At 57.3% G+C, this 22,938-nt stretch overlaps 2 protein-coding genes and 1 long non-coding RNA gene across 11 annotated transcripts in view; 1 reads left to right on the forward strand and 2 right to left on the reverse strand.

The window, feature by feature from the left end:
* HHATL (hedgehog acyltransferase like) lies at positions 1–9,138 on the reverse strand. Of its 6 annotated transcripts, none has more exons than XM_082348639.1 (12): positions 8,992–9,138; positions 7,148–7,266; positions 6,687–6,754; positions 6,025–6,138; positions 5,704–5,898; positions 5,123–5,332; positions 4,720–4,882; positions 4,048–4,192; positions 3,896–3,931; positions 942–1,143; positions 395–539; positions 1–210 (listed from the first exon to the last, which is right to left on the reverse strand). In XM_082348639.1, exons 2-12 carry the CDS (start codon positions 7,251–7,253, stop codon positions 89–91), a joined length of 1,506 nt encoding a protein of 501 aa, XP_082204765.1. In that variant the 5' UTR covers positions 7,254–7,266; positions 8,992–9,138; the 3' UTR covers positions 1–88. The 6 variants fall into 6 exon arrangements, with proteins under 6 accessions (XP_082204765.1, XP_082204763.1, XP_082204760.1 ...); XM_082348637.1 differs by having other exon boundaries at positions 4,720–4,891; XM_082348634.1 differs by having other exon boundaries at positions 4,720–4,909.
* LOC309608541 overlaps positions 4,822–22,938 on the forward strand; it is a 27,916-nt gene continuing 9,799 nt past the window's right edge. For all 3 annotated transcript variants that reach the window (XR_014232946.1, XR_014232947.1, XR_014232948.1), the window contains exons 1-3: positions 4,822–4,954; positions 19,347–19,520; positions 21,255–21,341. This is a non-coding gene — a long non-coding RNA (uncharacterized lncRNA). The remainder of the gene's footprint in view (positions 4,955–19,346; positions 19,521–21,254; positions 21,342–22,938) is intronic.
* Positions 12,747–22,938, reverse strand: part of CCDC13 (coiled-coil domain containing 13) — a 31,137-nt gene continuing 20,945 nt past the window's right edge. For both annotated transcript variants that reach the window (XM_082348485.1, XM_082348484.1), the window contains 4 exons: positions 21,679–21,801; positions 17,345–17,499; positions 15,219–15,333; positions 12,747–14,661 (listed from right to left, as the gene is read on the reverse strand). In XM_082348485.1, the coding sequence (XP_082204611.1) occupies positions 14,502–14,661; positions 15,219–15,333; positions 17,345–17,499; positions 21,679–21,801 (553 nt within the window). In that variant the 3' untranslated portion in view covers positions 12,747–14,501. The remainder of the gene's footprint in view (positions 14,662–15,218; positions 15,334–17,344; positions 17,500–21,678; positions 21,802–22,938) is intronic.

The raw sequence follows: 22,938 nt of genomic DNA on the forward strand, positions 1-22,938 counted from the left end.
GTGGTAGAAAAGTCTTTTATTCTATCAGTCAGGCCCCTCCCAGGAATAGCTGAGCGGAGCCCATCCCTCTCCCCTCTCCCCCTCTCCCCTACTCGGGCTTCTCTTTGTCCTGCTTCTGCTCCTCCAGCGTCAGGGTTCGCTCTCGCTCCTTCACCAGCTGGACACCACAGTAGGTGACAAACAGGACGGCCAGTGTGGTCTGGGGGAACCCTGTGTGGGGAAGAGGTCATGGGCACCTGGAAGCAGCTTCCCTTTCCCCCAGTGACTCTTCTCTCCCCACTTGACTGTCCCGCCCTGCTGAGTCCCTGCAGAATTGCGGTGGGGTGGGGACATTTCAGGAGGTCACAGTCCTTGAGGTCGATACCTGGCATATTCCGTATCCCCCGTCCCTCACCTGTGAGTAGCAGGCGCTGGGCGACCAGCTCTGTGAACTCAAAGCTGTTCAAGCTTACAAGGTTGTACATGATGATGGCCCAGAAGTTCATGGCCCCAAAGATGGCTCGGACCCTGCGGGACATCTGCTCCGACAGAGAGGCCTGCTGGGTCCAGGAAAACATAGGCAGTGAGGCAAGAGGCCCAGGGGAAAGAGGACGTGGCGGGTCAGAGGCCTTGCCTATGTGGCCACCTGGGTCCTGGGGATATGCCTGTGTCCCTGAGAGTCCCCGCTCAGCTCTCCCTCATTGTTAAAAGATGGGAAACTGAACTCTGGAGAGAGGGCAGGGCCTGAACAACACAGCCAGGCCCGGGTGCCCCCCGACCCTGCAGAAGGGAAGGGAGCGCCAGGTACCCACAGAGGGAGCCATTGCCCCGACGACCCGGAGGGGGGTGGTGGTGAGAAAGTTCTGGACTGGGAGCCAAGTGTGGCTGGAAGACTCCAGAGAGCAGTAGTGCCACCCCCTCCAGTGTCCCAGACAACCTAGCCCCAGACCTTCCTTGCTCACCTCAATTCGTGCCAGGGGCCCCCACTCTGCCAGCTTCTGTACCCAGAGCTCAAAGTTGAGGCCAAAGCAGTTAAGGCATGACCACAAGTAGACAGTATCACAAGGTCCGAGCCACAGAGTGGTGATGGCAAATGTGGCCACAGTGGCCCCCAGCTCTGGGATCACCGCAGAGTGCTCCCCACCAACGTGGTCATAGACGTACCTGCAGGAAAGGCGGGAAAAGGGGCCGGTGGGAGTGTGGGGAAAGGCAGGTGGGAGACGGGCAAAGGGTACACAACGGGGGCAGCTTCCTCAATGCTATCATCCTGGGCACATTCAACATTCTGGGCCTCAGGTGGCTGCCCTCCTCTACCCAACTTCAAAATGTGGAGGGCTCAGCCTTGAACTTCCCGTCTTCTCTAGCTACCTTCATTTCTCCAAGTGATCTCATCCAGACCCAAGACTGAATACTGTCTCTATGCAGACAAGCCCCAAATCTGTCTCTTTAGCCCAGTCTCTCTCCTGACTCATATATCCAACTGTTACCAGACATCTCACATGAATGACCAACTCCCCCATCCCTGCCCAAACCCACTTCATTCCCATCTCAGCTAATGATACCACCATCCATTCAGTTGCTGGCCAGGAGCCTTGGTGCCATCTTGGATTCTCAATTCCCCTCTCCACTCACATCCAAACCAGCAAATGCTACGGGCTCCACTTGGTCCTGAGCACTGCTTATCACCTCCACTAACACCACCCTAGTCGAGGCGATCATCTCCTGTCACACAGATTATTGAAAGAGCCTCTGAAGTCATCTCCCTGCTTCTGCCTCTGCCCCCTACAGTCCGTTGTCCACACAGCAGCTAGAGGCATCTTTTAAGAGTGTAACCCAGATCACCTCACTTCCACAATCACACCCTCCCGCAATAGCTCCTCATTACAATTAGAATAAACTCAACCACCTTCCTATGGCTAGAAGATCCCACGTCATCTGGTTTCTGCCTCCCTCCCTTACCTATCACCCACCATTCTACCATTCATTCACTATGCTCTCCCCTTACTGGTCTTTCTGATACTCAGACACACACAGCCGGTTCCTGTCTTAAGGCCTTTGTACCTGTTGTTCCCTCTATCTGGAATTCTCTTCTCCAAATTTCGTTATCACTCAAGTCTCAGTTCATCTCACAGAGGCCTACCCGGACCCCAACTAAAGAAGCTTCTACCCCATTACACTCTTTTATTTTCTTCATAACACTTACCATTCTCTAAAATTATTTTTTTTAAACCTGTTTATGGTCTGTTTCTCCCCACTAGGCTGTAAGTTCCATGAGTTCATGGTCTTTGCCATGTTCACTGCTGTATCCCCAGTGCCTAGAACAGTGCCTGGCACATAGTAGGTACTCAATAAATATCTGTTAAATAAATTCAGTAGAAGACCCATTGCATAACCAGCCTCTCTGTTCCTTGACCTCCTCGTTTCACCAATGGTTTCCCTTCCACTCCACCTCAGTCACCCACTCCCATGGCCACACCCCAACTTTTTCACCACTTATTTGACTCCTTCCTAATTCCCATCCTTCACCCTGCCCCACCTGACCTGACTCCCTAGCTCCACTTCTTCAATCTCATTGACCCCCCCCCCCACCTTCCTCATCTTGTGACCCCCTCCTATTTTTACCACCCTTCTTAACTATATTCAATGAGTCATCATTACAAATAACCTAAAAACCCTTCTCCCTCACTTTTTCCTTCTCACCCATCTGGGAAAGCCCAATCACCCACTTTCTCCTCACCTGCACCCAAGAAGCGAAGCCCTGATGGGAAAAATCCTACACCTTCACATATTAGAATCCATAAATCCACTACCCCCAACCCCACTTGAGCTGTCAGTGCCATGGTTTCTCTGGTCAGCATCTTCTCTGAGGCTCTGCAGTGGCTACTCCACCTCAGCTCTCCTGCAAGTGTAAATGGGTGTGGTGATCTAGGCAGGAGGAGAGAGGCAGCATCTGTGTGGCCCCCTCCACCCCCAACCCTGCATCTCTCAGCTGATGACCTTCTCCTACTTCATGGAGAAAACCGAAGCTTTCAGGAGGAATCCCTCACCTTTCCACACTCACCTGCCATTCTTCTGCATCCACACTGGCCTTTCTTCCTCCTCCGTGTCCCGAAGCCAGAGCTCTGCCTGGTTCCATCGCCTCCCCACCTTCTCAGGGAGCTCACGCCATCAATCACCCCTCTATCCTGCACTGCCAACTTCCTCCTTTCTATTGAATAATTCCCCTCGGCACCCAAGCATGTCCCATTATTTCCTGTCTTTAAAACACCCACTTCTCCCTTCGGCCACTTCTGTGTGTCCCCCTTCAGTACCAGGCTTCTTCCAGGAGCTGTCCACACAGGAACTACCCTGCGGTTCCTCTGTCCCCCACGCCCCCAGCCCCGACTCCTCCCCACCCCTGCCTCTCCAGGGAAAGGCTGAGAACCTCCACGCCGCCCACACTCACGCTCAGTCTCTGGCTTCCTTGACGCCAGCAGCATCTGACCCAGTTGCCCCTACCATGCCAGGATGGTCTTCCCTTAGCTTCCAGGGTGTCCCATGGTCCTGACTTTTCTCCTGCTCCTCTGACCGCTCCTTTCAGGCCCTTCTGCCGGCTCCTCCTTCTCCCTTCAACCAGAGTCCTTCCGGGCACACGACTTCCTGGGAGTCATTGCCCTCTCCTTCCTGATGCCCTCAATCCACGGCCAAGTCCTGTCCAGGCTGCCTGCTGTGTGTCTCCACTCCATTCCTCTTACCTCCAGGGGCCCCACCCAAGTCCAAACCTCTGTCTTTCACTTAGACCTCTGCCATGACCTCCTCCCTCCCTCCCTGCTTCCTCTGGCCCAGGGGTGATCTTTGAAGACGTGGACCCACCTGGCCACTGCCCTGCTCAGACACCTGGGGGATGGCTGTGACATCCCACCCCACCCCAACTCACCTGCAAAGCCAGTCGTTGATGCCACGGTCAAAGTGCCTGTGGGAGGAGAGCAGACGGGCGGGAATCAGCCAGGAGACGAGCTCCGGGGCTTGGGGCAAGAGGCGAAAGGGAGGTGGGGATCCCGGAGGCGAGTCCCCGGACCTCGCACTCACGTCTCCGCGAAGACATAGAGCGCTGTGATGCACTTGGGAGGCCGGGGCGGGTCCAAGTGGTCGAGGCGCGCCACGGTGTTGACAACGCCGAAGAGGACGGCCGCCTTCACCCAGTCGTACACCAGGTTTGAGTAGGCTAGGCCAGCTGGGGACAAGGGGTCGTCACGGCCCGGGGGCGTCACACCGACCTTCCCCCCGTCCCCCACCCCGCCCCGGGCCTTCCTAAATCCAGGGGAGGCGCGGAGCCCCGCCCTCCCCTACGGAAACTCCCCAGCTCCGGGGTGGTGGGGGGAAGGTCCTTGCGCCCCGGCCGCCCCCGCGGAGGCCCCGCCCCCACGCAAGCCCCGCGCCCCACGCAGGCCCCGCCCCCACGTCCTGGTGGGAGGGGCTGGCCCCGGGGAGACCTTATCTGACTGGGGGAATCAGCCCCAGGCCCCGGCGAGGTGGGCGGCCTCTGTCGGGTACCACTCCGGGCCTCACGGTACAAACCTACCTCCAAGTCCCACGCGTTTCAAAGGCTAAATCCCCGCTCCCCCACCCTGCAATAGGTGCTGTCCCCCGGGGCGCCAGCTTCCCCAGCTGTGACTCCGCCGCCATTGGGGCACAGAGGGTCCGTCCTTCTGAAGTGGCGGCCCCATCCCCGTCCCTGTCCTGGGCCCGGCGCGCACCCACCGAGGGCGCTGTCCGGGAGGCGGCTGGCGAACTTGAGGTCACTGGGGATGGTGAGGATGTAGAAGAAGTGGAAAAAGATGTCCACGGCCACGATGGCTACCACGCTGAGGCCCGCCTGGGCCCGGATGCGCCACAGCTCGCCCTCTCGCCGCACCGGCTCCACCTGGCTCACCTGAGGGACGGCTAGTGTCTGAGGAGGGGAGGCAAGCCCTGCGCGAGGAGCCCTGTCTGAGCGGTGAGTCACGAACTAGCTGTCTGGGGATGCGAGGGTGAGGGGAGACGCGGCTTCATCCTGGCAACCCTGAGAGTGGAGACACGGGCCCCTCTGGGGTCTGAGGGGGGTTCACTTCCGCCCAGGGGGGGACGCAAGCCTGTCTTGGGAGCCCACAGGGTGTCCCCTCACCTGAGCGTGGAAGCGATCAAAGGTCATAATGGGCCCGAAGAAGAAGAAGGGCAGGTAGAAATTGTACTTGAGCAGGTCAGCTAGGGAGTAGCGGCGGTCAGGGTGGGCACAGCTCTCCAGCGCAAAGCTGGTACAACGCAGCACCGTGAAACCGCTGCCCCCGTGAAACAGCACCTCTTGAAGATCAGAAGTCCCTGTTACAAACCCGCTCTGGATGGGAGAGAACAGGCCGCCAGCTCACCAGGGTGCCCCTTGCCTTTGGGAAGCTCACCCAGCCTCCCGCAGGGGCCCAGCTTGGTCCTGCCATCTCCCTCTCTGCCAGCGCCCGTCAACACTGGCCACCGAGGGCCAATTTCATGTTAAGTGCTGGGGCAGAGCAGGGAAGGAGCTGGACATGTCTCTGCTGTGGTGGAGGGCGACCACGTTGTGGGCAGGGCATGCTCCATGGTCAAAGGCTTGAAGACAGGTGGGAAGGTGAAGGAAATGCTTGGGGAGACTTAGGAGGCAAACGTTTTGGATGGGGTGAGAGGTTTGGGGTCCTATCCCTGCACCCTCCACCCCTGCCCCGCCCCAGCGCACACCTGCCAGGAGATGAGGGGGTCCAGCTTGAAAGAGGCAAGGCTGGCCAGGCCGAGGCCGAGACAGAGCCAGGGCTGGCGCAAGAGTGAGACAACATAGAGGCCCACGCAGTGGCCAAGCAGCAGCAGCAGGTACCAAGGGCCCATCGTGCCCACCACCGCCAGGGCCCCGTACGCAGCATACATCCAGGAGCGGAGCTGTGGACGGGGAGAAGGCTTTGTCTACCTCTCCATGTGAACAGAGGTGGGAGCCCAGTTTGGCTTCCCCGCAACCCTTGTAGCTGAGGGGGAGGGGGAGGCAGGGGGGGCTCAGGTCCAGCTCACCTGGGGGGCAACCATAGTGCAGAGTTTAGCAAACAGCACGTGTCCGGAGAGAGCGAAGATGATGGCGTTGCGGAAGGAGGTGAACCACATCACCCACTCGAAGTCAGCCACGTCCTGGGGCAGGCCCAGGCAGGTTAAGGTGGGGCGGGGGCAGAGTGGGCTGGCACTTGGGCTGGTCAGAGTCTCAACCCCTTCCCTGCCCCCAGAGTCTTCTTGTGCATTAGAGGAGAGCAATGGCTGAGGTCCCTGCCTCCCCCTCTGAGGGAAGTACCGGGAAGGTAGGTAGAGAGGAATGAGGGGCACCACGTGGGCTGCCCTGCTGCTCCAAGCTCCCCCTCTGTCCAGCACATTGCCTGACATTCCACCATTATTGCATTGTTCCTGGGGAGGATGGTGCTGGAGGCCCTGCGGAAGCCCGTCTCGGTTTGTTTCCTAAATGAGCAGGGTCTGAGGCAGGCTTGATTTGGCCCCAGGAGGACAGAGGAGGGGCCAGTGGAGAAACTGAAGATGCTGAAAATTCAAGCCAGAGACCTTCCCCATTGCGAGCCCTCTGTTATGTGGGACCATTGGGAACAGGGGAGAGCGGGGAAAGGTTTGGGACAGGAGAGATGGGCCAGGGATCAGAGACCCCGGTCAGGGACCCTGGGGTGCGGGGGACCTACCATCTTCCGGCCAATGTACTCCCAGCCGGGTCGCACAGACTCCCGGAAGGCTCTCCTGTGGGCCCCACCTGAGAACAGAGTCTGGTCTCAGGGCGCTTCACACCCACACCTGCCTCTGCAGCAAGGCTGACGCCACCCTGGGGGGAGGGGAGAGGGTCTGGGTCTCTCTCTGCCTCTGCTTCTCTCTGGGTCTCACTGTGTGTCTGGGGCCAGGTCTCTGCATCCCTGAGTGTCTGAGACACACTCTCTCTCTCTCTCTTTCTCTGGCTCTGTTCAGGTCTCTGTCAGTGCTTCTGCATTTGAGTCTCCCTGTGGCTGCATCTGACTCAACCCCCCAGCCCCAAGGCCTAGGGACTGCCCTTGAGTCTGGAGCCTCTAAGTTTCTGGCCTTGCTGGGTGGAGCCCTGAGACCCCCAGCAGAAGAACGGTCCCACCCCTCTGTCCCGGGGCCCAGCTGTTACCTTGTGAAGCCTCAAGGAGGCCCCGGCCAGCATAGGCTAGGGCCCCGCTCAGCACCAGGGAGTACAGGCCCAGCTCTGCCGCGGGCAAGGCTGTCTTGATGCCCATAGCCTGGATGGGGCTGAGGGAGACAGATTGGGTGAGGGCACTGCTGCCCCCCAGCCCTGCCTAGCCCAGTTCATGGTCCCCACTGAGGTGATGGGGTCCCCATTCTGAAGAGAGACAGCCCCTTGGGCATCTCATGCCATCATTCTCCCCGCCCATCTCCCACTCCTCCCAGGCCCCCTGCCATTTGGTGCCCCATCCTAGCTGCTACTCTCGCTCCCGCCCTTCCCACTGAAGGCTCTTGAAAGCATGGTCTTCACTCTCAGCCTGCCTTCTTCACCTTCATTCACTCCTCCATACCTTTCAGGTGGACCGGTCCCCACCCTCTGCTCAAACTGCTCCTCCAAGGTCTCAGATGACTTTCTTGTGGAGAAACTCCCTCTGCATCACCTCAATCATATTTCTGGCCCCCAGGGTTCCCACCCCGCTCAGTAAGTCTCTCTCAACTCCTGGCAAAACCCCCCCTCCTCCGGGTCCCGTTCTCTGATTCCATACCCTCCTGAGCTGCCTTTACTTCTCATGACCTCCCCAGGTCCTACCCCAGCACCAAACCTCCATCCCTCTCATTCAGCCTATAGCTTCTCATTGACCCTCATTACCCCAACCAGCCCCTGAGCCCCAGCCTGCCACGTCCCTGGTTCCTGCCTGTGTCCGTGGCCACACCTGCCCACTCTCTCAGTGCTCTGTGTATTCAGGCCCTGGATGCCGGCTGGAGGCTGTGCTATTTGAAGAGGTGCCCTGGGGTAGTGGGTGTGGGGCTAGGCTGGGCCAGGCAGACACCAGGGAGTGTGCTGGCCGCTACCCAAGGTGCTGACCAGTATTGGGTTCAGGGTGAGCCTGGCCACTCCCTCCTGCCAGGGCCTAGCTCATCCCCAGGAGTCCTTCTGGGTCATCCCTGGGACCTAAGCTAGCACCTGTGCCCTCTCTATCCTGTTCCGGCCTGACCCGTGGCCTTCCCAAGGGCCGCATGGGTGACAGACTCAGGGCCCACACTGAAGGGAAGAACATGTCTAGGCATCCTTTCAGGCTGGGCTGAGCAAGAGATGGCTGGCATGGCCCTCTCTCCTGCCCCAGATCCTCTAAATCTCCCTCACCAATTCCGAAACCAGCTCTCCTGGGCCGCCACAGTCGGCATTCTCCCCATTACACAGATGGAGGGCTCATGGACCAGAGAGGGGCAGGGACCTGTCAAGGTCACACAGCGGACCAGGGACAGGATTGAGTGTTCTCAGTGAGCCCCCCTGCAGTCTCTGATCAGAGAAGACCGTCCGCTGCCCCTGCCCCTACCAGCGGCCTGCCGGACCTGACTTCTACACCGCTGGCCTGAGGGCTGAGGCACCTTCCCACGGGCTGGGTGGGGGTAGGGAGGCCCTGAGGATCGGGTTAAGGGAGCAGAAGCTTGAAACCGGAGCATGGCGAAGAGCCTGCGAAATAGCTTTGTCAGCTGCCTCCCACTCGCCACTTTCCAATTTTAGCTCCCCATGGCCGGTGCCGGGTGTCCCCTGTGAGGCCTCTGTGAGCAAGGCCAGGGCTGGCCCCCAGCCTGGGACCTCTCCTGATAGACCCCCAGACCTGGGCCAGCCTGTGGACAGAGGAGTGCCCCCTGCCCACTGACCTGCCCGCCTGAGGTACACCTGGAGTAAAGCCCACTTTGGGGCCTGAGGTTTGCGATGAGGGGCCTGGGGTGGGCTCTACAGGTCTCAAGGACCCCGTAGTGGCTACATCCCTGGCTGGCACTGACCTTGAGGAAGCTGTGAGGGACCCTGGCACACTGCCCACCTCGGGGCTCTGGGGTCCTGCGTCCGACCGTGCGACCGTGCGACCAGCTGGGCTCTGGGGCCCTGGTGCGGTGTGTCCAGCCCTGGGGTCCCCACCCCCTCGAGGCTGTGAACGGTGAGTGGTGACAGCAGGAGGGGTGGGGGAGGAGGAGGGCAGGGAGGAGGTGGCCTTCCTGGAGCGGAGCGGAGCGAAGTGGAGCAGAGCTGAGTGCTGCAGAGCTGCTGGCCACAGGGAGCTGCAGGGAGGATTGGGGAGGGGCAGAAGGGGTGGCCATTGGCATAGGCTCAGACAGGGACACCTGGACCTCACTTCGACCTGCCTCCCCTGGTCCGTAGAGCCTGTGTCTCCTTCTCACTGCTGGCCAGGACTCTCCTCTTCCAGGAAGCCTTCCAGGTGGCCCCCGCTGGCCTCTCCAGACTTGTGAGCTCTGCCCCCGCCATGCAGACACACACACTCATACCATGCACACACTTTCATGTGCAGCTCCATGAATTCCAGCGTACACCTTTACATGTGAATTCCCAACGGCTGTCCCATGGCACACCCACCTAGCCCCCTGCCCTGGTCCATTTCATCATGCAGAGAGTCCTGCCTGGCCAGGCATCAGTGCCTGGGGGAGGACTGACTTGCCTAGTGGAATTGTAACTGGCAAGAGACATGTGGGCCCTATACCCCAGCCCTGTCCCATAGGGAGCCGACCAGGTGGAGGGGAGTTAGCAGGGTCACTTGAGTGGGTCCTTGGAGTGGCTGGCATCCTCTCCACGACAGGGTGGAGGCAGATGGCAATGTTCCTAAGCAACCAGGACTCCTCTGGGGGAGAGGAGTCGGGGGACAGGGCCCTCACTCTGGGAAGGGGCAACCGAGGCCTCAGCCCAGCCTACCTGATGCAGAGGGGTATCCTGAAGGCCACCCCACCGTGGCCTCAGAGCCCAGCTGGTTGGACGGATGCATGGTTGGATGCAGGACCTCGGAGCTCCATGGTGGGCAGTGTGCCAGGGTCCCTCACAACCTCCCCAAGGCCAGTGCCACCCAGGGATCCAGCCACTCTGGGGTCCTTTGGGATGAGGATCTCAGAGTCTGTGAGGGCCTGTTTATGTATGTGCACGGGGGGCAGGGTCTGGGGTCTGGGGGGTAGAAGGAGCTGTGTGACTATAATGAGTCACAGGACAGGTCCTGGAGCCCGTGCTGACCCTCTGAGCCCAGTCATAGGCTCAGCGGAGACTAGAGGAGGAAGAAGTGTTCTCCTACCCCGACCCTCAGCAGGGGCACTTCCAGGGCCTGAGCAAGGCCTGGGAGGGAGAGTGCCCTACCTTCCCACAATACCTGGAGGCGCTGAGCTTCCTCTCAGCACGCACTCCCCACAGAGTGACACGGAGGCCTGCACGGCGGGTCCCTGACTCTGAGAAGCATGAACGGTGATTACTGCACTGGAGGGGCTGCGTGCGGGCTGCAGTCATGGATCCTGGGTGCTAGAGGAGGCCAGCGTCGGGGAGGGGGTGTGCCTGAGCCAGACTGTGGGCATTACGGAGGGCTTCCTGGAGGAGGTGGGGCACCTGAGTAGAGTCCTGAGGTAGAGTCAATGGTTGTTAGAGGAGAAATAAGTTAATCATAGTTCTAAGGCTGTACCTGGATTAACTCTTTTTAATGTCACCACAACCTCTAGGGAAGTGGTTGTTACCATTTTCCCCAGTTGATAGAAGAGGAAACTGACGAACAGGAGTGGGTTAGATTAAGTCACTGGGTCAGCGCATGAGCTTCTGGAGTTGATTGCCCTGCAGGGGCAAGAACCCAGCTCACCCACACCTGGTGCTGGCTGAGACCAGCCTGAGCCGGCCATCCAGCTGGTGCCCTCGTGAGGCTCTAAGAGAATGGCTCTGGGAGGCAGACGTGGTGGTCTGGCTTCACCGTTAAGAGCACAGGTGCAGCCAGCTGACTTGAGCTTGAGCTCCGCCTTGCTGGCGACCCACTTCTCTGAGCCTCAGATACTCATCTGTAAATGGGCACACTGCCGGCCCTGACCTCACTGGGCCCTTGGGGGGATTCGACGGCTCACTCCGTGGCCAGGGCCTGGCTCACTGAACTGCTCATAAAGAGAGGCTGTTAGAGAGGCTGAGACCCCTCACTCCAGAGGCCAAGACAGGCAGCACTCACACACAGCAGGAGGAGAGGTCCACCAGGCGGGCCGCGTGCAGTGGGGTCTGTAGCGAGCTTGGCTTGTGGGGATGGCAGGTGGGTAGAGGGCTAGGGAGGCCCCTTGGACCTGCGGCTGGACAGCCTGAGGCCAGCTTCCCCCGAGTGAGGGGTGGTGAGGGGAGGGCGCCTGGTGCCCACAAAACGAGGGGCAGGAAGTGACTGGGCTAAGACCAGCAAGGGCTACTGGGAAAGATGGGCAGGGGGCCAATTCTCTCAAGTCTCAAAGTCCTTTTCATTTGTTTCTTGTTGTTGCTCAAAGTAAAAAGTCGGGGAAAGTGTGTGTGTGTGGTATGTTGTTTATGGCATGTGTGTGTGTGTGTGTGTGTGTGTGTGTGTGTGTGTGTGTAAGGCTCAGGTACTACAGGAGACACGGCCTGTGTGCAGGAGAGGGGGTGCGCGGGCAGAGACTTCCTTGTGGGGTGGCCGTGAGCTCGCTGGAGGAGGGGATGGGGAGGCTAGTTCTGGCCACCGGATGTGAGGGCCCAGAGGAGTCCTCTTGCTGCAGGCCACCCTGGCCTGGGCTCCTGAGAGCAGGGGAGGGCCCAGGGACATGGGGACGTGTTTGGGGCTTGAATCAGCCTGAGCCAGACTGCAGCCTTGTCCGATTCGGCTGTGGTGCCCCAAAGGCCCCCAAGGGGACAGTGGCCAAGCCACACCCATGGCTCAGCCGGGTCTCACCTGTCAGTGTCGGAACCTGAGCGCCCGGGCCTGCAGCCTGGGGTGCGGCCAGGGAGAGTCCTCACGTGAGGTGCCTCCACCGCCGGCCTCATTGCTTGCTGTTCCTCCACTCTCCAGGCACCTGTCTCCCACTCCCACCACCTTGTGGCTCCGGGTAGGGACCTCAGTGTTCCCATCTGTGAAAGGCAGGTCCAGCCCACCTGCTGCCCACCTGCCTGAGGGCTGGGAGGTCCTCCTCAGGGCCGCAGGGACAGGCGTTGCTGCTCAGGAGGGGCCGCAGGCACTAACCTGGACAGACCAGGTTGCCGCGCTCCGTGCCTGGCCCACCTGAGTTAGATCCTTCAGGGCCCCAGCCCTTGGTCCTTCTGACAACCCTTTCTTCTCCTGGGCCTTCCCCTCCCCCCCCCTTGCCCACCCACACCTCAGGGAGACTGGAAAGACAGCCCTCACCCCACCCAGACCTGGGCATTGAGCCCGGAAGCCAGCAGGAAAGGTGGGAGGCTCTGAGATGCGGCTTTCTGTCTCTGCATACCCCCAACCCATCCCGCCCCGTCGCGGCCCTCTATTTCCCACGCCTCTCTGACCGGACAAGCAGCTCCCTGAAGGCCGCAGCAGCAAGTCAGATTCGCCTCTGGGCCCCTCACAGGCCTGGAGAGGCTGGTATGCAGTTGGCACTCGATGACTGCTTGATGGCCAGCTGGCTCGGTAGATGGTGGCCTGGGAATCTGTCTCCCCAGCTGATCTGGGGCTTCCGGGAGCTCGGGGACTGAGTCTGCCTCACCTGGCACCCCCTTGCCTAGGGCAGAGTAATTGCTCAACAAGTATTTGTGGAACTAATAGAGGTAATACTGTGGGCTGACGTTTATTGAGCGCTTACTGTGTGCCAGCCGCTGCACTAGCACTTGGCACCTTTCAACTCAGTGAGTCCTGAAGAGGGATTCTGCTGGGGGAATGGAGCAGACCTGCTGTAAGCTGGCTCCTCCTCACACACACGTGTATGTGTGTGTGTGTGTGGATGTAGACGCACATTCCCGCTCGTGAAGACCGGTCACTTGTGTCACTTGTGCAGTGACTCACATATGCGGCATACCTACCGTGAACCCCCTCCATGGGGGAAGCTACCTGGGGCTTCTGGGACCCTGTCTGCTTGAGCCCTTCCTCGGGGATGGGGCTGAGGAGGGACTCCATGCTGGCCCCCCTACTCGGAGCCCTGACTCTGCATGGGGTGACAGGTCTAGAGACCCCCAGCAAGTGTAGTGAAGGCCATCAGGATGAAAGGGTCCTGTTTTCCTGTGAAGGAAGTTTTTCTCTGATCCCATGTGAAGGGAAATGGCCAGGCAGGGCCTGTGAGTGTGGAGTCAGCACTGTCTGCTGGTACATGTGTGTCTACATATGATTCATGCTCCTGAGCCTAGGTATTTGTGTGCATCTGTGTCTTTGTGTGGGCCCCTGTGTGCACAGGTGTGGCCCGGGTGTCTGGGGTCGGGGTGTGTGGCTACCCTCCATGGAGCCACCCCTCCGCATGGCAGTAACTGCAGTTGAGAGGGTGACACTGCGGCAGTCACAGAGGGGCCTGGGGGCTCTCCTGCAGCAGCCCTCCCAGTTCACCCCTGTGCTGTGGTGAGGCAGGTACACTATGCCTTCGCCTGGACCCACTGCCTCAAAATCCCCCTGCCCAGAGCTCCAAGCTGGCCCACCTCTGCCCTCTGCCACCAGCACCCACCAGCTACAGCCTTTTGGAAGCAAAAAGAGGCGCCTCTTGGAGCAGCTGGCAGGGGGACAGAGCTGCCCAGCCGTGGGTAGGCACGCCCACCCTGGGTAATCGGATCCACTGGAGGACCCTGGCTTTTGCAGGCAGGCAGGCCAGCGTTAAATATTAGCTCCGTGTCTTTCTGTGAGCCTCAGTTTCTCCATCAGTAGAACAGGGTGACAACCCCCTGGGTTGCTAGAGGTCTAGATGGGGTCAGGTTTCCACAGTAGGTGCCCACTCACTGGGAGCTGTGGTGATCATGAAAATCATCATTATTATTACAAGCCTGAGGGTCTGCACCTAAGGAAGAACCCTAAGGGGTGGGCCGACAAGGTGGCTAGGAGCGTGGTGCCCCCAAGTCTGTAGAGGGTGGGGGTGCCCACAGATAGAGCAATGGAGGTAGGAGTGGGGTGTGAGGATGCGCTGGTGAGGGAGGTGGGGCGGGGCTGGGCGGCCTGGTGGATGCGCCCAGCCTGGAGCCCTCTGGGCTCTCCTGCACATGTGGAGCCCTGTGGGCATGCAGGGTCCCCCGCTAGGCTCTGGGATAAGCACCTGCCCAAGGGACTGCATCTGTCCGTTCACAGCCAGCTTCTCATCCCAGAGCTCTTGCTGATGCCGACGGGCTGCTGGCCTCCTCCCCTGCCATCACTAAGCGTGCCCAGGGCTTCTCCTTTGCCCTCCTGCCATGGGATGTTGGCTCTTGTTGACCTTGGAGAGCCTCTTCTAGGAGAAGGGGCCCAGCTGGCTGCCCCAGGGTGGCTTCCAGGAGCAGATGGAGTCCTCAGATAGAGCCTCGTCCTCTCAAGGCCTAAGGCTGCCCCGTCCAGCCAGGCTGACAGTGGGCCGCCATCCTAGCGCTTGTCCGCCTTCTGCTGCCGCAGGGCCTGCAGGAAGACCCCTTTCACCTGGCCCAGGGTCTCATGGTACATTCGGAAGTCCTCCTCCTTTCCCTGGAGGGCACTGCCTAGGGCAGCCTTCAGCATTTCGTTCTCCTCCAGCTGGATGGCCAGCCTAGACCACACAGAGAAGAGGGCTCAGCGCGGCTGAGTGGGCACACGTGAGTGTGTGTGCATGCGTGTAGAGGGCCCTGGGGATGGCTGCCAGCTCGGCTGCTCTCCAGACTCAGGGTACTCTCTGACCTCCTCTCAGGGACCCTTGGGGGAATACCATGTGGGATTCCTGTCTGGGCCCAGCCACAGCTACTGGGCCTGGTGCCCTGTTGTTCCCCCAAATGTTGGCTGCCTCAGGCATGAGTACTAATTTATAGAGGTTCCCCCTTTCCCACCACTGCATTTGACCTTAAAAGGTTTAATTGAATTAGAAAAGTGGGTTCAGTAACCCACACTTGATAAAACTTCTCTTGGGACCATGGGCTCTTTAGGGTTATGGCTGGGTTTCTCTGCCCTCTGATGGCCAGTTACTGAATTGCAGGCCTAGAACCCAGGACCCAGCAGGACCAGCCTTCTGGGCAAATAGAAGTCAAAGGGGGAGGGACGTGATCCCTCTGCCTATCAAAACACCTCCACCCAGGCAACACCACCCTTTCAGGAAGACGGGGCAGGGAGCACCTGGTGGTCAGCTCCTCCATCTGGGATTCCATGGGCACATTGGAGATCTGGGCGGAAGATGGGTCCTTCCTCTCACTCTCCTTTGGGTTGTGCCTGGTGTTAGAGGTGGGCACACCTGTGGGGCAGCAGCAGCCACTTTCTGTGATGAGGCCATGGCCCTGTGTTAACACTTCCTTCTCCCACCCCCAACTGTCCACTACCTGCTTCTCCACTTGTTGAAACATTATACCTCCTTCAAGGTGCAGGACAAGGGCTGCCTTCCTCCAGGCCCTGACTGCCCGCTTTGTACCGAGGTGGTTCCTCTCACTACTCTCTCCATATTTGCACTTTATAAGTTTCTGGAAGGCAGCTGGGCCTGAGGTCTGGCCTGCAGGTTGAGTCTGAGTCTAGGCTGTCACCGCATCTGATGCCCTCTTACCACTGGGTCCCCCACCTCCAGTCTCCATCCACACACACAGGGAATCCACGGTGGCTGGGGCCAGGGGACAAAGAGTGCTCAGAAAGAGAAATCAAAGCCCACCTGGTGGGGAACTCGAGCACTGTCACAGCATCAGAAAACCTCTGTGCTGAACAGGCCCTCAGGGGCGGCATGGCGCAGGGAAAATCACTTGGCATCAGCAGACCTGGCTTTTACTTCCTGCTGTGTGGCCCCAGGTAAACCATCAACCTCTCTGAGCTGGTTTCCTCACCTGTAACATGAGGATAATAGTTCTTGCCTCTAGAGCTCTGTGAGGCCACAGTGAATACACATTTGGCCCTCAAGGCCTGTGTGATGGGACCACCTCCTCAGCACCTCGTGACTTCCCTACCTCACCACCTATTCCCCTCCCCATGATCCAGTCTCACTACCTCCAAGCCTCCAAGCCGTGCGCCCACCTCAGGGCCCTTGCACTTCTTCTTCCCTCTGGTATCTATGCCACATCCTCACCCCCTTCCACCATCCCTGCTCAGACATCAGCTCATCAGTTAGGGTGGCCGCCCCGTAGAAGACAGCTGCTCTCTGTACCTCCTGTCCCCTTACTCAGCTGTAAGCCACAGCACCCACCTCCATCTGACCTACCATCTTTTACTGGTTTATTGTTCTCTTCCCCACTGGCAAGGAACTGCCACGAGGGACCACATTGCACAATCAGGCTCCCTATTGTACAGGTGGAGGGGTGTGCTATGCCCCCAAGAGGGTCGGTGCTCTTCCCATGTCACAGGCCAGCATGGACAGAAGCCACATGGTCACTTTCTCCCCAGGCAGTTGCCCTGCCCTTTGGCAGGACCAAAGTGGTTTTTCCTGCTGTGGCTTAGCTGTCCCTCGTTGGGAGCCCGGCCACTTGGCAGGAGGTGGGTCCATGGCCTGGAGACACTACATTCCTAAGGGACCTGTTTTTGCAAGCCCAGCAGGGCTAAGCCCTCAGGACCTTCCCCAGCCTGGACTCAGCGGCTCCGGGAAGGCCCCTGGAGCCCTGGCCCTGCTGGTGGGAGAATGGCACCACTCCCGCTCTGTGCCCTACTTCTGGAATGTCCTCCTGAAACGTTCTGATCTCTGCGCTGGGAAAAAATCTGAGTGTCCTTGGCTGGGGGCGGGGGAGTACTGGGGTGTTGAGAGGCAGGGAAGTGGGGGGCAACACCTCTACTCCCGAGCCTGGAGGGGCTGGGATGGGGATGTTGGAGAGAGGCAAGCTCCTCCTCTTCACACTGAAGGTTCTTCCTCCCCAGACGTGGCTTCTGGTTCTGGCATCCCACACCCTCACTTCCCCAGCCCCACAAGATGCTGCCACTTCTGGTCTGGAGACCGTACCTTAAGAACCACTGTGTTAGAGCAGTAGAACTAACCTTTTGATTTAGGACAACTAAACTGTCCTCTGGAGCTGGTGTGGTCATGTGATTAGGATCTGGCCAATGGGATGAAAGCATAAGTGACACAAGCAACCTTAGGGTCCTGCCCTTGAAAGGTAAGGAGCTCAGGAAAGAGGGAGGAGCTAGTCAGCAGCAGCGGTCAGCCCCTCCGTCAGGGGGAAGCTTTGCCTGCCCCTACTGCTGTGTGTCTTCTCCCCCCTGGCCCCCGAGCCAGAACCAGGAGCCCCAGAGCGCCGTGGGCCCAATGTGACCCCGGGCCGGCCCCACCTCAGCCCTACCTGTTTTGCTCCTGGGGGCTGCTCTCTGAGAAGCTGACGTCCTCCCAGGCTCCAGGCGCATCTTCTCCAGGTGCTGCTCCAGCACCACGGTGCGGTGCCGCTCCTCCTGCAGCTTCCTCTCTGACTCCAGAAGCTTGCTGTTGCTCTCCTCCACCCTGGTGATGAGAGAGCAGGGGCTGCCATAATCCCTGGCACCCCACCTGCTCAGGCTCTCAGAGAGGTGGGCCCACCTTACACCAGCGGGCATGGGACTCGTTCTTCCTGATTTTTATTGCAGTAACACAGGAATGTGCATTTAAAACCATATCGTTCTCTCCAAGGCTTAAAATGAAAAAAAAAACAAAAACAAAAAAACACACAGCCTCTCCCCACCCCTCCTCACTCCCAATTCCTGCTCTCCAGAAGCAACCACTTCTACCGCTTTTAGCTGTTTCTACAGATGCTTAGGCTGCTATTTTTTAAGTCTTAAATATAATCTTTTGACTTCCTGTCAGGCAACATGAGAACTTAGTTTTATTTTAGTACTCTCTCCTTGCCAAACAGAATCGCCTCTCCACCTCCTAGTGTAGTTATATTACCATTTTTTGGCTCAATTAATGTTAGGTGGTGTATTAGTTTTCTATTGCTGCTGTAACAAATTACCACAAACTTAGCTTAAAACAACACAGATTTATCGCTCCATGGTTCTGTAAATCAGAAGTTCAGCAGGCTCTGTTGGTTTCTGTGCTCCAGGTTTCACAAGCCAAAATCAAGGTGTTGGCTGACCTGGGCTCTTACCTGGAGTTTCTAGGGGAGAATCTGCTTCCAGGCTCGTCCAAGTTGTTGGAAGGATTCAGTTCCAACTGAAGGACTGAAATCCCTGTTTCCTGCTGGTTGTTAGCTGGATGACTTTCATCTTTTAGAGGCTACTTGGCCCCCTCCATCTTCAAAGCCAACCAGATACCCTTTTCATGCTTTGACTCTAACTTCTTCTGAAGCATCTCTTTGGCCCGGGGTGGAGAAATTTCTCTGCTTTTAAGGGCTCAAGTGATTAGATTGGGCCCACGTGGTAATCCAGGATAATCTTCCTATTTCAGGGTCCATAACGATCATTACATCTGCAGAGTCTCTTTTACCGTATAACATAAAGTATTCACAGGCACAAGAGTGGGGTGAAGGGCACGGAGGACAAAATCCTGTCTACCACAGGGGGTTACATTAGGACGATTATTCAGACAGGCAGTATACTCATGATTACATTCTCTTTCTTATTTGCTTGCTTTTCCTGGAGTTAGTGATTGCTTTGTGTTTGTTATTATTATTATTATTATTATTCTCTATATGCCTGTCATGAATTCATGGGCCTTGAAGAACTTGTTATTTGGTTATTTCACTAAAGGATCTGATTAATTTCACTGAGGCTGGGGCTAAGGTCCTTCTTGTGGTTAGGTATGGCATTTCAGACTTCTGTGATACTGAAGGCTCAGCTAGAAGGCCAGGACTGTCCCAAGAGATCTCACCCAAGCAAAGGATTACATACGTACATACACACATGCAAATCAGAGTGGAAGCCTGGATATGTACGTGCAGAGTTGGAGGAAGTGTTCTTCCCACCTTGGTGAAGAGTCAAGAAGGAACAGAATGGTAACAGTTTTGAAAAGAATGCAACTACCAACACAAAACTGTATGCCAGCATAGTATACAGCTACTAACACAACCTGTTCAAACGTGTTCCTTGAAACTCATTTGCAAAAGCAAAAGACTAAAATAACCTAAAGGTCCATCAACAGGGGAAAGACCAAATGAATGGTAACATATTCACACCATGAAATATGGTAGAATATGATGGAGTAGTGCTGTTCAACACAGTGGCTGCAGCCTCATGTCCACATGTAGCTATTCAAATAAAAACTAATGAAAATTAAGTAAAATTCAGTTCCCCCAAAGCTCTAGGGTATCTGCTGAGAGAGAATCACACACACATGACTCTGAGAGTGAGTGTCTCTTTAATTTTGTGCCCTAGGTGCCTTGCTTGCCCCACCCTCATCCCAGAGGCCCTGGAAGATGAGGCACCACATGGAGAGAGAGGCCACATACAGGAGAATGGAGGTGCCCCTGCTGAGCTGGCTGAACGGGGCATGTGAGTGATCCAGGTGGCATGATGTGAAGCAGAATTACCTAGGCCACCCACAGAATGGTAAGAAAGAATAAACCATCGTGTTTGAGGCCACTGGGTTTGGGATGGTGCAGCAGTAGATAACCAAGTCACCCTGATGCACAAATCCACTGCCCCCAAACTCAGGTGTAACTCAAAGCAGGGACTTCCCTGGTGATCCAGTGGTTAAGACTCTGCGCTCCCAATGCAGGGGGCCGGGGTTCGATACCTGGTCAGGGAACTAAGATCCTACATACCGCAACTAAGCCTGCACCGCAACTGGAGAAGCCCCCGCGCCACAGCGAAGACCCAGCGCAGCCAAAATAAATAAATAAATAAAATAAATAAATTAAAAAAAAAAAAGAAACTCAAAGGAATTGGGAGAGAAAGTCATAATTGGGTATGTTTCTTCCATTGGATAGGCTAGAGGCTTGTACTATCCATTATATATATATTTTAAAATTTATTTTATTTATTTATTTTTTTAAAAATAGATTTATTTATTTATTTTTAATTTTTGGCTATGTTGGGTCTTCGTTGCTGCGCATGGGCTTTCTCTAGCTGCGACGAGCGGGGGCTACTCTTTGTTGCGGTGCACGGGCTTCTCATTGCGGTGGCTTCTCTTGTTGCGGAGCATGGGCTCTAGGCACACGGGCTTCAGTAGTTGTGGCATGCAGGCTCAGTAGTTGTGGCGCACGGGCTTAGTTGCTCCGCGGCATGTGGGATCTTCCCAGACCAGGGCTCGAACCCGTGTCCCCTGCATTAGCAGGCAGATTCTTAACCACTGCACCACATAATATAATGGAGGGAAGCCCTCCAGTATATTTCAATGACAGAAAACGAATTAATGTTACTTTTTCTCATTTGCTTGAGCATGTCTGAAATTCATACCCTCTCTTTTCTACTGAAAAGAAAACAAAGCTGATCACTCCTCACTGCTTAGGGAGTGGCCATCCCAGCACCCCAGCTCCTTTGGTGACTGTACTCCACCTTTCCCTTTGGCAAGCTGCCCCTCCTCCATGTCATTTTTTTTTTTTTTTTTGGCCGCGCTGCACGGCATGCAGGATCTTAGTTCCCCGACCAGGGATCGAACCCACACCCCCTGCAGTGGAAGTGCGGAGCCTTAACCACTGGACCGCCAGGGAATTCCCACCCCTCCTCCATTATGTCAGCACCTGGAGGTCCTTCCACTCAGGGTGCCTGGCCTGTGTCCAGGGTTGGACGTGTGAGCCACCCAGGCCAGCTAGACCTTCTCTCCTAGAACCCACTGGCACAAGAACTGAAAGCCACTGGGCCTACATCGTTCCAGTGGCCCAGGAGAGACCACTCAAGGGTTCCTGCTACCAAGGTCCCTGGATCTTCTTGGGCTCCTCTTCTGCCCTGCAATGGAGGGCAGTACCTTGGAGTCGGCCAGCACCTTCCCACACTCTCCTTTCCCTTAACTTAGCCAGAACTGGTTTCTTTTGTCTGTCACCAAAGAGCCCTGACTGACATGTGACATGGCCTGTTCAGGCAGACACTCAGTGGTGTCCTTTATATTTTTCAGTGTGGAGGTCACATGGTTGGGCCATGTGTTGGCCTGGGCACCTACAGTTCTTGCCAAAAGGGTCACTTGAGCGAGGAACGCTGATTTATCTGAATAGAAATCTGTCAACAACCCCTTGGAGGAAACCAAACCCCCTGGTGCACTGCCTTGGGTCACATACTTTCCTCCCCCAACCAGGGAAGTCTCAGCTCCCCATCTATCAGTGGCTCTCTTCCTCTTTGTAATTCCAGACCTCAGTCTAGCCTGGGACTTCTTCCCACCAAAGCCGCCAGTGACACCGAGTACAGTGCCATGTTCATCCTAGATCTTCATTATTGGTGAGTTGATCTGACTCATTTACCTACTCCAGAGGGTCCCTCCCTTGAGATGCCCACCTCACAGCCACCTGCATGCAGCTGTCCTACTGGGGGCACGTAGGACAGGGCAAACCACAAGTATGACAATAGGGCCCCGAGACTGAGGGGCACTTGAGGGTCACGTGAGATGTGGCTGGGAATGCCCGGGGCCAACACTGTGGGAGCCAGACTCACCAGTGAGGTGGACCCAGTCATGGACGTGGCCTGGCCTCTGTCCAAGAGGGATGCCCTTGGGCCAGGCTGCCCACCCCCAGCCCACCTAGGCCCGTGAGAGTGCATCCCTGGCGCCAGGTGTTACCGTTTCTGCAGAACGGTGACAAACTCGGTGAGCCGGTCACGCTCCACCTCAGCGGCCTGCCACAGGGCTTTGGACTCTGTCACCTGTGTCTGCCAGGCTTTTTGTTCTGGGGAGTCCGAGAACCTGGGGACCAAGGTGCGGGCAGAGGTCACTTAAGGGTTACCTGAAGAGATGCTTATCCCTGTGGTGGTGGGAGGGGCTGGAAGGACATTCAGGGGTCCTCAGAGAGAGCCAGAGAGGAGAAGCCAGTCCAGTGCCTCCTGGCCTCTTCCGCTGGCTTCTTCTCACTTTACTATTCCCAGCCCTGCTGAAGTCTCTAGACCTCACTTAGTTGGCTCCAAAGCCAGACCCCAGCAGGGCTATAGTTTCATCAGCACCTCTGTCCATCCAATCCCTGTAGGGGCCTGGAATTAGTCTGGCTGCTATGGAAGTTGGCTCTTGGGGACCTGGGGGTGCCCTGGGAACCTGTGTGGCCTGGGACCTGACCGCCCTTCTCAGTGTCAGGTAGGCCCAGCCTCTGTCTCCCTGTCAGCCTGTCCTGGCCCTCCTGTATCTCCTGGCATGGCCCCAAGCCCAGTCCACTTTCCTGGACCCTGGACACTTGCTTTGTAATTTGCTCAGTTTTCTCCAGCCCTGATCCAGCCCATCACCGGTTCCCTCCTCACCACTGGGCCTTACCTGCTGGCTGGGGTTGGGATCCAAGGTGAGCTCTGTCCCCGACCCCAAGCCCCCAGAGCCCATGTGCGAGTGCCAAGCTGCTTTCTGCTCTGCCCTCACCCTTCCCAGGGAGACCCCGGTGATGCTGACTTGCTCTTCCAGAATCATAGGAGGGTGGGGCCCCAGTCCTCCCTCTAAACGGGGGTTGGTTGAGATGGGCTCTGAGGACTACAGGCTTCTCCATTTTCTGGCTGCTAAATATACTCTAAGGCCCTGCCGCTCAGTGTGGTCTTTGAACCAGCGACTGTGGCATCACCTGGGAGCTTGTTGGAACTGCAGGATCCCATTTCCTGGAGGATCTGACCTGCGGAATCAGAACCTGCATGTAACCTGGCAGATCCTCAGCTGATTCGTGTGCGCAGCGCAGTGGGGAACCCTACGCCAGTCACCCCTGTGATCTCACGTGTTGGGGGAGGAGCTGATCCCCTCGCTCCGCCTGCCTCCCAGGCACCCCGTCAGAGCCGCCATGCCATCCCTGACAGTGACCCCACACTCTTTGGGGTCACTCCCACCCCGTGAACGTCTGTCCTGTCACTGGCGGGA

The sequence above is a fragment of the Balaenoptera borealis genome, assembly GCF_965194805.1.
Source record: "Balaenoptera borealis genome assembly, chromosome: 12".
Lineage (NCBI taxonomy): Eukaryota > Metazoa > Chordata > Mammalia > Artiodactyla > Balaenopteridae > Balaenoptera > Balaenoptera borealis.